Here is a 13,898-nt window from a genome sequence, read left to right as displayed (position 1 = left end):
TAAGTGTTCATTTTTAACTTTTCCTTCTATTGAACGGCAGTGATTGTTTTACCAGGTTACGGTGCATTACGTGAAGAAAAATCACCGCAAATTCAAGTTTCCCATTCTCATCAACTCGGGTCAAATCCGAGTATTTACTCGGGTGGCATTGGTCATGGAAGTCACCACAGTATAGGAAGCTTAGATCAAGTTACTTCACCTTCCAGTCATAATGCTAATAGACCTGTAAGCGCTGGAGAAGACCTGTACAGCTGGATGGCTAAGCAACAAGATTTTATAAAAGATAACGAGAAAGGAAATCTTAAAGGAAATTGGGTGCGTATCTGACATCGCATATTATCCATTAATATACATCAGTCATTTTACAGCACTCTAAGAACTGGAAGGTTTTCAATTTAATACTAAGATAAATTTCTTATAACAATCTTGATTTCTGCAGGTCTTTCGCACTGAGTCGAAAACTATAAAGGTATTATGTTAGCATATTAGGATATATCTTTTATATCTCAATATGCTTTTGAATTGCATATTGTTAGTTGATGTGTTAATACTTTGTACAGTCATCATTGAATCATTCTATTACACTTTACAATTTTAGGACTCGAAAATTAATACAATGACAACAGAAGATACAGAAGATTCAGATGCCCATAGTGGAACGTATCTTTATCCAATGAAAGATTCACTTCGCCTATTAGATGCGCATTTAATTTTTGAACCACTCCTATCATCTCTGTCTGTCATGCCCCAACAAATGCTCTCAGCTATTGGTTCTGGTAACGCAAATAATGTTTCTTCTTTGGAGTCACTTGGATCCAACTTGTCACTAGTCGGCAGCATGGACACTATGCGCATTGACATAGTCGTCAGCGAATTCGGAAAAATGTCAGATAAAAAGAAAGGTGATTTTAATTTTTTTCAACAAACTGTATATATGTACAATATCTCTAAAACCAAAAAATGTTAAAAATCGATGTTTAATACGAGAGCGAAACTGTAAAAGTTTGTAATGATTCCCTTGTTATAGGGAATAAAAATTCAGGCAAAAAAATACCTGGTACAAAATTCTATCTTGACATACCACCAGAGACTCCTGCATTCTTATGCGAAAAAATTGGCGTTGATATTGATATAAAGGAAATGGCTGATATGACTGTCGACGATATGATTCAGAAACAAAATGTATTATACATCTCAAGAGGACAGTTGAAAAAGCACACAAGCAAAGTAGTGAATTTCAGTCTGAACATTAGATACATTAGTCAGCAAGTTAACATGCCGCTGTTAAGATTGTTACATCAAATCAGTAACATGTACCAAAATGTTAAAGAAACACAAATGGAGTTGAAAGAGCAACAACCCGAGGCAAAGAGGAATGGTAATGCGACGGTGATTGACAGTGCACCTAAGAATGGTTCTACTTCAAGTTGGTATTTTTACTGATAATTACTTATACAAGTCTGGATAAAAGTTTATGCAATAATATGTTTAATGGATGATAATTTTTTACGTTGCTCGCAGCTTTCGAATTACAAGATCAATTATTAGTTGAAGGTAAAAAAACTGACGAAAATTTACTTGGAAGTAATCTGGATACTACTGGTCAGCCCAAAGTGATTTCTCCATCAGCAAGTATGAGGTCTCGTCCTCAAAGTTTTGCACAAAAACTGCGGAGCACTGGCAAAAGTGTGAAAGGCTATATCAATTTGAGTGAGGGTGTAATCACCCCTAATTTTGGAGCCAGTCCAAGTGGATCTGGCTTGGATAAATTCAGTGTTTTGTCAGATAAATGTAAAGATACTTCAAACTTGACACCCAAATGTTGGAAGACCATTTATTACCTATTGGATCTATACGCAACGCGGCCAGAAACCAAAACAATCACACATAGGTTTTCTATACCTGCTGATACAACGGATAATTCGAAAAGTGGAAGAAAGACGGAAAATTTAAATGAAACAAAAGATGGTGATGTTGAAAAGGGACTGAGTCAAGACCCTAGCTCTACACCTGTTCCACCACCAAAAGAATTGAGTACGTTTGACCTTTTGAGTGGTAGGAATAATACTGTTTTGGATTCTGTAATAATGCTTAAATTTTCTAATTTTATTTTTACCAAACATTTCCAGATCTCGTCACAGGTGAACGAACAAGACTGGTAATATTTGGCGTAGCTAGAATACATAGGACCAGATTGTTGGCCACTTTGAGCGGTCTGAAACTGGAAGCAGAAATAACCAGTCTACATGCCAGTTTAACACGTCGGAAAAAGTCTAGACCAGCTAGCTCAGAATGTAGTTTAACTGGCCAAATTGGTAGAACGATGATTGTATTGTTAGAGGGGGTTGCTCCAAATCAACAAACTGTGGTGAAAGTCACTGTTGGAAAGTCACAAGCATTGTATTCAAGTATTACAAGACGACAAAAAGATAAAAATAGTGGATTACTGACAGTTGGTGCTGTCAATATCGATATACCCCAACACCCTGTAGCGCTTCATGGTATGATGACAAGAGGTAGTAAACAACTTTCATCCACTCTACAGGCAAGCATATATTACACACATTTATTTCATATTTATATTATATTCACTCTTTTCTCAATATTAATAAGTTCTCTTGACCAATAGGAACTCAGAGTTACTAGAACCTCGTCCCGAATGTCTCGAGGTCAACAACCTGAAGAAACAGATGGTGTGTCCGGTAGTCCTCATCATTATCCACCAGCACCTCCGGTTGATATAGAAAAACCGCGTCCAGTTTCTAGTTTACTGGAGCCCATTGTTATGCAATTTAATATAATTCTTCAAAGCTTGAGCATAACTGCGGCTCTATTACCTTCTTTACAAGCCCAGTACAAAATGGACCAAGTTAACAGTTCTGGGATAACAGGAAGCAAGGCTAAATTTACAATAGACTTACCTCACCACAGCCTCAGTTTTACAACGAAGCTACAGGTAACTGAGGCTAACCTTCCTTCTGAGGCAAGCATCGAATTACCCAAAGTTCATGTATCAGCGGAATATATCCAAGATGGAAGTAGCAATTTGAACGATAGTAAAATTGCTGGTACGTCCTGATTTCAGTTTTCATGTCAAAATGAAAATGAACAAGAAACACTTTTTTACTCGTGACTAGGCGGATCTTCTTCTTTTTTAGATGGTGTTGTGTTAAGACAAGGCAGCTATCTCAGTGCAACTGCAGATATTGGTATATTCGAGCATTCCTTGACTACAGATTTGTTGAATCACTTAGTCTTTGTTCAAAAAGTCTTTATGAAGGAAGTTAATGAAGTGGTTCAAAAAGTTTATGGTGGTGAAAAGCCTGTGCCACTATGGCTGGAAGATGAAGAACCGACGAGCACTAGTTTGAAGAGAATATTGTTCTCGTTGGTAATTCGTATAAAGGTATCACACGTTTACAAAAATGTAGGATAAAGTCGTTATATTTCGAAAGTTACTTGTTGAATGTTACTTGGTAGGTATGCTTTAAGATTGTACCAAACTGATATACTTTCTGAATTGATAATCTCGACTTTGAAGCATACCTCATCAACAAGTTTAATGCATATTGTATGGACAAATATTTGGGCAAGCTTAAGGCAACTAAATAATTCATTTTTCTTACATCTCCGTGTAAGATTTGAAGCATTGTAAAATATGCATTTCAGTTTATAGAATATTATCTCATACGTAGCTTACCGAAATTTTGTCCAAAATTTAACATATTACAATTGGTCTGCACCCAGTTGAACTAGAGATTGTATCTTTTGCAGCGCATTCAACTTACAGCTACAACACCTACTAATTCTGCAGTTCGTTTAGAAACTGGGGCTGTGGAATTTCAATTATCAAATAGAGTACAGAACGTCTCTGGAGCTACCCAACCAAATCCTTACATGAAATTATTTGGCAAGGCACAGGTTGATATTAATCTGAGTCTGGGTCAACTACTAAAGAATGTCATGTTCGAAGAGGCGGAACCAGAATTTCAACAGTTTGCATTTTTCAATACCAGAGTTGGCTTACGAAACGCATTTCAAGAAGAAATGGCCCAAGGAGAAGACAAGGAAGTAGTCTTAATTACGCTAAAACGACCATTGATCTATATTCAGCCAATGGCAGTTGATAAAGCAATTCTTGTATGGTTAAATTATAAAAATGCATACGAATATTGGAACGAAAAACGTGCGAATTTGAATAAAGAGGTGTTAACAGCCACTCAGCAAGTTTTTGAAAAGGTGCCATTTGGACAATTGACAAGTCAACTCAGTGCTCCTCATTTAGGAACATTATTTTTACAACTAACTGTTGACGATATGGGAATCTGTGTACCCTTAAATTCACTCCCACCGAACAATTGGGGTTTGAGTAGAGGCTTGTATGATGGAGAGTCACGTGGAGCTGTTGTCGTAACACTCGAAAGTACAAGTATTTCTGCATGCAGTAGTGGCAGTCTTGTCAGCAAAGGAAGGTAGGATGTTTCATTGACGAAGGTTAAACACCAGACATTGTCTATAATATAATGAATTATAATAAAAATCTTTGCGTTCAGGTTTGTTGGCTTATGTTTGAGATTTGCTGAAGATTTTGAGACTTCTTTGGATGATTGGAAACCTGATATGACAGATAGCAGCATAATGAACTTATGCGTGGTGTCAGAAGGAACGTACGAAGTATGCAGTAGAACTGTGGCACAAAAACAAGATAAGTCTGGTGAGTAATATATCTGATTCACTTTTAATTGAACATTCTGCTAAATAGAATTTATTTTTATAGACAATGCGAAGTGGCTACTGAATGTTCAATGGCAAATGGAAGGTGTTGATATTCATCTTGATGTCAGCGTGGGGCAACAATTATCTGCATTAGGTCATACTTTGACGATGTTGACTGGCTCGGAAGAGGACGATAATCACATAACTGTTGATTATGATAGTGACGATGCTGATGAACAAGAGAACAGTACTAGCCAGGTTAAAAAAAAAGTATGGTTTTGTTTAGTTTCCTTATTTTTGATTTGTGATGTACTAACAGCCACAATCTAGGTATGTGGAACGTACCCTGAGTAACCAATTCACAATTGTTGAGTACTTGATGCCATGTGAATGTGTCCAATGAATTTTTCTTTTCTATTTTTTCTGCTCTTTTGATATCATTTCACATATCATTTCTAAACACAATTTGTACCTAACTAACTCATTTCATCATTATGCTTTGTTATAATTATTCATGTTTTTTTCATAAGTTTTGATGGTAGGTAACGGTGAATTCATTTTTCAACTTATTCCCATTTACAGGAAAGTATTTTAATGAAGAAATCAAAGAATTGGACCGACAATCTACCAGCTTTTGTATATGATCCCTCTCTTGACGCAAAAAAACGCTCCAAATTGATAGAAAAAGAAATGAATGAACAGGCAAAAATAATAAATGATCTCCGGTCACTAGGTGCATCCCACGGAACCATTGAACAAGAAATGAAAAGGCTCAAGGAACTAGAAGTTATGGTATTTAAAGATTTTCGAAGGTACGCTAAATCTCAATAATTACACAGAAGCATTACATGATGCGAAGTATTCATATGGGGTAGCTTCAACTTATTATCATTTTCACAGAGATATGATACAAAAATTGAGAAGACAGTCTGTGAAGGCATCGGGAATAAAAGGAAAATTAGGTCTTGGTAGCAAAAGTAATGCTTATCGTTCTCGATCATTTATCGTTCCATCACCAACACCTGAGCATCAACTTGAAAGCCCTGAAGATTTGAATGCTGATGTAAACTCTGCTAACTCTGCAAGTTTTGAAAGTAGTCCAAGAAGTGGTCCAAGCCGGTAAAACATTAATGCACTGAGTATTAATTAGTCATTGGCATTGATTTTGTTGTAATATATGGTGAAAAATTACAATCATTGTTTCATTCATAGATCGGCATCGCTAAGGGTTAGAGGTCTTAGTGGTCCAAGAGTTACCTTCAGTGATACCCACACAATGTGCAGGTACGTCCTTTGTTCACTTTATTTCAGCACCTGAAGAGCAAAACCACAGTTTAATGAACAGAATTGTATCATCTTTTGATAGACAGTCGTCATTACCGAGTGCCGGTTCTGAGTTGAGTTTACCGGAAGGAAATTTAGAATGGCCAGATTCAATTGATATTGAAGGAGAGCAAGTGGAATTACGAAAGAAACACAGGGATACAAGCTGTGCTTCTAGCTACGATAGCATGGAAGGAAGGTATACGCTATATAGTTCAACTAATCTCAAAGAGGAAACTAAAATTCCTGACTATCTATGCAATCCTTGAAATTAATTTTCCTTATTTTTGATGTCGATATTTTAATAAATCTGACTCTTTGTGATATCACCTTTGTTACATACATAACTGAATAGACATATTAGTATGAAATTGTGTTTAATATTAGTCAATTTGCAGTGCACCGCTCCTTGATTCATATGTGAGAGAACAAATGTCGTCAACTTCCTCACCACATATTATATCCCAGAAACCTCAAGAACCGAACATCGATTTTGAACTCGATGTAAAAGTACTTATCAACAGTGGAAAGTGTGTACTTCATACCAAAGACTCTGCCAGGGAAGATGAATTAAAGTTGTGAGTACTGAAGAAATGGCTATGCCAAAATTTTCAATATGCCATCGTTGTTGTGCGCAGTAATTTGAATTGCATCAGTATGTGTACAGTACTCTGTACCGTCATATCAAAGTGCTACATTCAAAGCACAAGGTAACAAATCTTTGATTATTACAGGCTAAGCAGAATGAAAAAAGAGAGATCCTGTTCTGGCGGAACCTTTGAATTTCAGCCAAGCAGTCCCAGCAGTAGTAGACGGCATCTTAATAGTAAAGAAAAATCATCTGCATCCAGTGCATCAAGACTCAGATATCTACAACACACAAATGTTTCATTAGTTGACCTAACCATATTCCATATACCGGGATTGGACGTAAAGGTAGGGTGTCGTAAGCATGATTATGGCAATAAAAAAAATTGATCACTTGGTTAAAAAATTTTTTTTTTAATATTCTTACCACTTATTATTCCAGGTTCATTATGAATCGAAAACACTTCTTGAGGAATCAATATCCCCTCGATTGTCAACGGATAACAACTTGTTGAATCCGTTATCGGCAACCACTCTTCGAAAATCCGGTACTAAAAAAGCAAGCCTTTTTGCATGGATGACTCTGCAAAGTATTCCAGAAGAAACTATCATAAGCCCACATATACTTGAATTTCTGGAGCAAACTTTGGAACCGATACCAAGCAAAACAAGTTTTCATACAGGTGGACAAACAAGCACTGTATTTACTGCGGAAAATACTGAAAGTTCTTCGTGGGCTGCAACAGCTGCGAGTGGAAACTATGTTTATGCAAGTTTTCCGGTTGATGTTATCGTTTACTTTCATATGCAGCCTTCCACTTTTAGGTAGGATGCATATCTTTCACTTCACGTATTCGTCAGAAATATGAATACAACATGTTGAGCAAATTCTTTTTTTTTCAGATTTTCATGCTTACCAGTATCTCGTGTAGAATGTATGCTTCAATTACCTTCTCTTGATATTGTGTTTTCATCCAAACGTGCGGAAGAAGAGTTGACTGAATTTAAAGAGTACAAATCTCCGTCCACTCATACAATTGGCAAAGAGAGCGGCTCAGCAATTGGCGGTTTGTCAGTAACTGGCTGTCTTGCAGATTTTTCTGTTTATATATTTCATCCTTATGGTGGCGGGAAAAAATCTGCACTAAAAGAAGCTCAGTGGTCGCCATTATCAGACAGTGAACGAAAGGATTCTTTGAGTATCAATGTTGAGTTTGTGAAATTCCATTTATCCAGGAGTCGAAAATTAAATTTTCCAAATGAACAGACTAAAAAAAGCACGGACACCAGTAGGGCAGTCATAAGGTTTTCAAGTATGTTTTCAATCTTACTAAAAACAACGTATTTATTATATGAGTTGGAAAAGTGGTTATAAATCTCGAAATCACTGATTTCACTACTTTTTAGAATATTAATTGATTTCTTTAATCAGAAATCCATTATAAATTTTTTGTCATTTATTTTGCAGCAATTGTTGACATTGGATCAGCTTCTTTTAAATATGACATGCGTCGATTGACAGAGATTCTTGCCTTCCCTAAAGCATGGTATCGTCGCAGCATCGTAAGGCGCCTCTTTCTTGGTGACCTGAGTACAGCCTCTGCACATTCTGAAGGCGATGACAGTCCTCCACTAAATCAAGAAGAAGCTGTAATGGGTAGCTCTTTATTACGGCACTATGACAGGCCTGCCGGAGATACTTTGTCACGTTCAGCACCTGAAAGAAGCCCTACTTTGAATAGAGATAAATTAAGACTGAGCTTAGAGGCTGACATGCCTAAGCAATCTAGATTAAAAGGTAAGTTAGATCACAGGTGTCAAGTACAATATCGATATGAACTTTAGTATTTGTCTTCAACATCAGTCTATTATTATTTTTATTTTCAGATATTGGCAGAGGCTGGAGTTTCAATTCAGATAAACAAACACCATCAGAAGTTAAATCACGAGAATCGGCCTGGGAGACTCTGGTTCTTTTTGCAGTTAATTTTACTCGATTAAATGTTCATATGAATATGGGAAATGTCATGGGTAACGTGATGTGGATGACCAAAGATTTCCGAAGTGATGGAAGACTCTCTATTGGTAGCATTGGGCATAAAAATCTGTATATTGGTGTGGGATTAGGAGGATCAAGCTTAGATGCAAAAGGTGGAATTGTTGGTGGTACCATTGAACTTAGCAAAATTGACACTTATAGTAAGTAGAAGATCGGACACAATCAATTAAACTTTCTAGTTATTTTTCCATGCAGTTTACTTCCAGCACATCACTAATATTTTATGTCAAATTGAAATAATTCTAAACTCTGTTTTTTTTAAATATCAGCCGACAAACTCACGAGTTACAGTAATTTTCATAAGGCACAGATCACACGGTTTTTGGTAGATTCTTAACATTTCTTGACACTATAACGTAATACATTGAATAGAAAATGTGCTGTCTTGAAATTATTCGATATTAATTTGTGTGTACACCATTGATGAAAAGTGAATTCTGAAACAAATATTTCCAGTTCACATTTGCGAAGAACCTGGCACAGAACCTGATCATACAGTTGGACTAAAATTATTTGCTCTTGAATTACGCTTAGACTACATGGGGACCAGTGTATTAATGTCAAGAGTATCGTCACTAGATGTAACGCTCAGAGATGAGTGGAAGATTAATCGAACAAACAGTGGAGATGCTTTTATGCCAACGAGGCGGTCAGTGTTCTTTCGTAAAAAAATCCTGCACTTGTATGAGAATCATTGAGTTATATATGAACTTTTTGAACGTGGGACAAGTTCGATAGTCATCAAGTTTCCTAAGTCTCAAATGTTGCGTTTTATTTTTAGGCCAGCCATAATTTTCATGCATGGTGATCTGGGTTGGGATCAGCTTCAAATTATGATAAGTAAATCAACAACTGCAGATTTATTAAAAATGTTCTACAAATTGGACGAGTTTTTCAGCCAACAATTTAGGAGTAGTAAAAGAGTTTTTAGCTCACTCCAACCGAGGCATCAAAGAATGAATAATACCAGCTTCAAACGAAAGCAACAGAAAAAGAGAACCACTCTTGACGGTAAGAGCATCTTTCACATCATTTATATAATTTCTACACAAATAGAGGTTATTTCAATATTATCTAGGGCCGTGGACAATGAATCAAGCTGCAGTATCGGATGCGCGACATCATAGACACTGGCAACGTGTGTTATCTCAGGTTGCCGGTCTTCAACTTGGGACCTTAAGGTTTTCTCTACCATTTAATGGTACAGTTCTAGGAGGAACAATGGAACTACACGGTTGTAACATTAGCTTAGCCTGCTTCCATGGTATAAATTTCAAGAGTAAAAGTTGGGCATTGTTTTCACTGAAAGAACCCTGTATTAGCTTCGCCACTGAAGCACAAGAGATACCAAATGTAGAGTGTAAGTATACGATTCATTATTAAATAGGTGACGTAGTTTGCTAGCATGCAGTCAAGATTAATCATGGTTTACATTCATTATGAATTCAGCACCCGAAACCTGCGACGTACATGTTGTACAAACGCTGACTATAAGTCTTGGCCAACAACAGCAAGAACAACATGCCAGACATCATTCTATGGCAACGGTATGCAGACTAAGTCGCAGTGTCTTATTTCCTCCGCAATTTAAATCCCTTCAAGAGTGGTTCCACTATGCCTTTGCCAATAGTGAAATAGATGGTAAATATTAGCATTATTTTATCATTATTATCTATTTCATAGAGATTTACTTTAACCAATGGGTCTCTTAATTTTATACTCTCAGGAGTCGACAGATTTCCATGTGTTGAAAGAGAAAGAACTGATAGTACGTCCGAAAGTAATAATGGGCCAAGGGGTAGAAGTACTTCGACAACGTCTGGAAAGATGCAAGAACATTCTCATACTAGGGAAGTTATATTTGCCTTACCGTCCTTACAACTTCACCTCAAAACTGAGCATTTGCAAAGTGCTAGAACTCCAGATGTGATTGGTAAATGAAAGTTATTTATGATTACTGTTCCATAATTCTTATTATTTTACGTGGTAAATGAAAGTTGTTTATGATTACTGTTCCATAATTCTTATTATTTTACGGCTCATTTATGAGAATGAATCATTTCATTTCAATCGACCTATTTTCTATCACCATAAGTGACACACTCTTTCTCTTTCTGCGTCCTGTAATTTTCAGCATCTAAACTTGTATTGTTTCATATTATTATTCTAAATAATATAATTAACTCGAAAGAGAAATAACTTACTTGAACAATCATTGTTTTAGTTGCAAAATTAATTTTGCACCGTGCATAAGAACATACATTATCTTTCTTTTTGTTGTAATTAGGATAATTTTTTTTCCATCAAATCTCAGTATTGTGTTTCTGGAAATCGGATTACTGATTGTATATATTTCCGTTTAGAGTACATACATACAAGTATGTAACACAATCGAATATTTTTGGTCGGATTATTGTTATTTTTATATAATTCTTTTTTCTCTATATTTTAGGACTACCTAAGCATATTTTGTATAGTAAGTACTTTGTGTCAATCAGAGTAAATTCATAGTATTAGAATAGTAGGGTGCCGATTCCACTCATAATGTATATGTCATCAAAGCAGTTGGAATGAATGTAAATCGAGAACTATAGCTTGAAACTGATGCTGTGCATGAAGCAATTATTTTACGGTTCATTTATCAATTATCCATCAGCATGAATATACCAGTTACTATGAATGATTGATCTATTTTTCACCGCTCAGTATGTATTGTAACTTTTTCTAGAAGTCCAAATGCTCTATTTTAGCAGTATGTAACAAATACAGGTACCAATTATGTAATGCTGAAATACATATTTAATATCGTGGTGACCCTATAAACTAAAGCTGACATTCTCTAGAGATTCATGTTATAATAGCTATACAGAGGACCGTAATAATATTCAATAGTTGTATAATCTTGAAATAGTCAATTTGATCAATTTTGCGTGATAACAATGGACTTTGCGTGTAGCTCGCTTATACTAATAACGCTTTTGAGTCTTGCGTCACTAGTATGTTAAATCGAAGGTTAATACTGCACAGGGTGAACATTGTTACTTAGAATGGTCTATTTATAGGTGAGAAGCCGCTGGTGGAATGTAGTTTTATTACTGAATTTGAGGACCATATATTCGTCACTGTGGATGCTGAGGCCTTCTTTTTCCTACATGACCTTATTACCTCCTATGTGAAAGAAAAAGAGAGAGTGGTAAGTATTTTATTTCTATCAATTGGAATATGCATGTGTATAAAAAGATTAAGCTACATTTCGATGAGTTACTTTTATTGTTTTCTCCAGCATGCAATGCAAGGTGCCAGAGCCTACAGTCCAGACCCGCAAGAGAGACGGAACGCTAATTTAAATACATCTAATGCGTCAACAACATCGTCTGTAACTACTGAGGATGAACGAAAACGAAAGCAATTTGACCCTGCAGAAATGTTCATTAAGGATTGGAGATCGTACAGGTGCAAAACATGGCACTTAGAGCCTACTGTTAGGTGAGTATCGTCAAGTTCAATTCTCTTGATTCAATTCATACACAGCTGATATTTTCTTGCAACAAAGAGCTTTAGCTTGAAAAAATTTTGTACCTCATGCTTTATATTCAACTTCACTGTACGTTCTAGACTTTTATCATGGGCTGGGAAAAGCATAGAGCCTTACGGTATTGATTACATATTACAAAAACTGGGATTCGCTCATGCACGAACAACAATTCCAAAGTGGATTCAGCGCGGATTTATGGATCCCTTAGATAAAGTACTCGCTGTATTGATGATACGAATGGTTTTGGCTGTCCGCGAAGACACACCTGATGAAAAGGATCGCAAAAAAGAAAAATAAAATCCAAAAAATCCAATATTGATTTTTTATTTTTTTTTAATTATTTTTATTACTCTTGTTCAGTACGATAACAAGAAGTCTGTATAATTTGAAATTCAGTTTCCACACTTCTAGTTGTGAAAGCATTAAATTGAAATAATGTAGAATACTTTCACATTTCTACTGACATGGGTTCAACGAAAAAAATTGATTGAAACGTATGTATACTGAATTTACGATAAGCCAGAAGTAGAATACAGAAACGACTTAGTGAATCGTAACGTAAGTCGGGAATGTGAGTGTTTGTATAAGAGATAGTTATGTAACGTTTTCTCATTTGTAGTTTTACTCAAAGTTATGGAATTGAATTAGTGTTCCATACCTGCTATACATATGCTTTTGTATATAATACGTAAAGATTTGAATATTAAGACCATGATAATTGATGTTTTCCAAAACAATTATTAAGTGTATCATTTATTATTATACTATGTACAACTGTACACCGATCAATAATCTATTTTTTTTATGTGATATATATGTCTGATGGTTTATGTAATCCTTCTGACATCCAAATAGGTCAGATTATGTATATCTCTTGGAAGATTGTAATACAAGTTTTCTTACACTTACGCTTCGATTGTACTTTGAGATTCCGACCTAGACGATCAGTTACTCTAATTAAACGCAACGTAGGAGTACGTTTGTGACGTCACAGTTATCGGCACCATTAATAATTTTAATGTTTACCTGAAAAAAGAGTTGAATAATGTGAGGTGTTTCAGAATGCTTTACGGATAAACGAGCTCATGATTTGATATTTATAAATTTCATGTATTTTCGGCAAAAAGGATGAATCGACTAAAATTTCTTCACTTCTTAAATAGTACTTTCACTTTGTATTGATTCACATCAACTAGATCGAAGTCTCAAAGTTCAAGATTTTATTTCGTTATTGTAATTGTAATAGGCTGTAAAATGAAAACAAATTCGTTAAAGTATACATTGTTAGTTTTTGTACCTCTTGAATAACTAAATGACACGATGCAACTTGTGAATCGAATTGATATTAAGTTAAAAGCATCATATTCGAAATTAGTTACATTCCACAAAATATGAACTGATCTATCTTACAAATCTGATGTTGAGGAATGGTTTTCAATCCATAATCAAGTACAAATCTCTGCAGCTGCTATCGTGGCTTTACAGCTTTCTCAGAAATTTAAGCTGTGCAAGTTTTCATGATGTAATTAATATTCTTTATCGAGATTTGGCCATTCACACTTTAGAGATAATATTTCACAGTGATTCGATTATGGAAAGGCCAGTTTGGACACCAGCTGATTGGACAGTAGCATTCATTGGATACCAAAAATAAGCGGAAGCTTTATTGGACACAGA

General features: G+C 35.6%; 1 protein-coding gene across 1 annotated transcript in view; it reads left to right on the top strand.

Moving 5' to 3' along the window:
* The window catches only part of LOC124409279 (transmembrane protein KIAA1109 homolog), a 29,994-nt gene extending 16,653 nt beyond the window's left edge, over positions 1-13,341 (top strand). The window contains exons 22-51 of the mRNA XM_046886808.1: positions 56-315; positions 440-469; positions 599-902; positions 1,028-1,426; positions 1,522-2,034; positions 2,130-2,545; positions 2,630-3,068; positions 3,159-3,406; positions 3,775-4,472; positions 4,554-4,714; positions 4,778-4,986; positions 5,299-5,528; positions 5,617-5,835; positions 5,929-6,000; positions 6,083-6,238; positions 6,438-6,617; positions 6,774-6,975; positions 7,070-7,452; positions 7,531-7,940; positions 8,096-8,425; positions 8,515-8,826; positions 9,143-9,335; positions 9,468-9,697; positions 9,765-10,046; positions 10,136-10,327; positions 10,413-10,619; positions 11,139-11,162; positions 11,749-11,879; positions 11,970-12,172; positions 12,302-13,341. Coding sequence (XP_046742764.1) covers positions 56-315; positions 440-469; positions 599-902; positions 1,028-1,426; positions 1,522-2,034; positions 2,130-2,545; positions 2,630-3,068; positions 3,159-3,406; positions 3,775-4,472; positions 4,554-4,714; positions 4,778-4,986; positions 5,299-5,528; positions 5,617-5,835; positions 5,929-6,000; positions 6,083-6,238; positions 6,438-6,617; positions 6,774-6,975; positions 7,070-7,452; positions 7,531-7,940; positions 8,096-8,425; positions 8,515-8,826; positions 9,143-9,335; positions 9,468-9,697; positions 9,765-10,046; positions 10,136-10,327; positions 10,413-10,619; positions 11,139-11,162; positions 11,749-11,879; positions 11,970-12,172; positions 12,302-12,518 — 7,850 coding nt within the window. The 3' untranslated portion in view covers positions 12,519-13,341. The remainder of the gene's footprint in view (positions 1-55; positions 316-439; positions 470-598; positions 903-1,027; positions 1,427-1,521; positions 2,035-2,129; positions 2,546-2,629; positions 3,069-3,158; positions 3,407-3,774; positions 4,473-4,553; positions 4,715-4,777; positions 4,987-5,298; positions 5,529-5,616; positions 5,836-5,928; positions 6,001-6,082; positions 6,239-6,437; positions 6,618-6,773; positions 6,976-7,069; positions 7,453-7,530; positions 7,941-8,095; positions 8,426-8,514; positions 8,827-9,142; positions 9,336-9,467; positions 9,698-9,764; positions 10,047-10,135; positions 10,328-10,412; positions 10,620-11,138; positions 11,163-11,748; positions 11,880-11,969; positions 12,173-12,301) is intronic.
* The last annotated feature ends 557 nt before the right edge of the window (positions 13,342-13,898 follow it).

This window comes from Diprion similis, chromosome 8 (genome assembly GCF_021155765.1).
Source record: "Diprion similis isolate iyDipSimi1 chromosome 8, iyDipSimi1.1, whole genome shotgun sequence".
Taxonomy (NCBI): domain Eukaryota; kingdom Metazoa; phylum Arthropoda; class Insecta; order Hymenoptera; family Diprionidae; genus Diprion; species Diprion similis.
The sequence above is the reverse complement of the archived record's forward strand: the minus strand, read 5'-3'. Positions and strand labels throughout refer to the sequence as shown.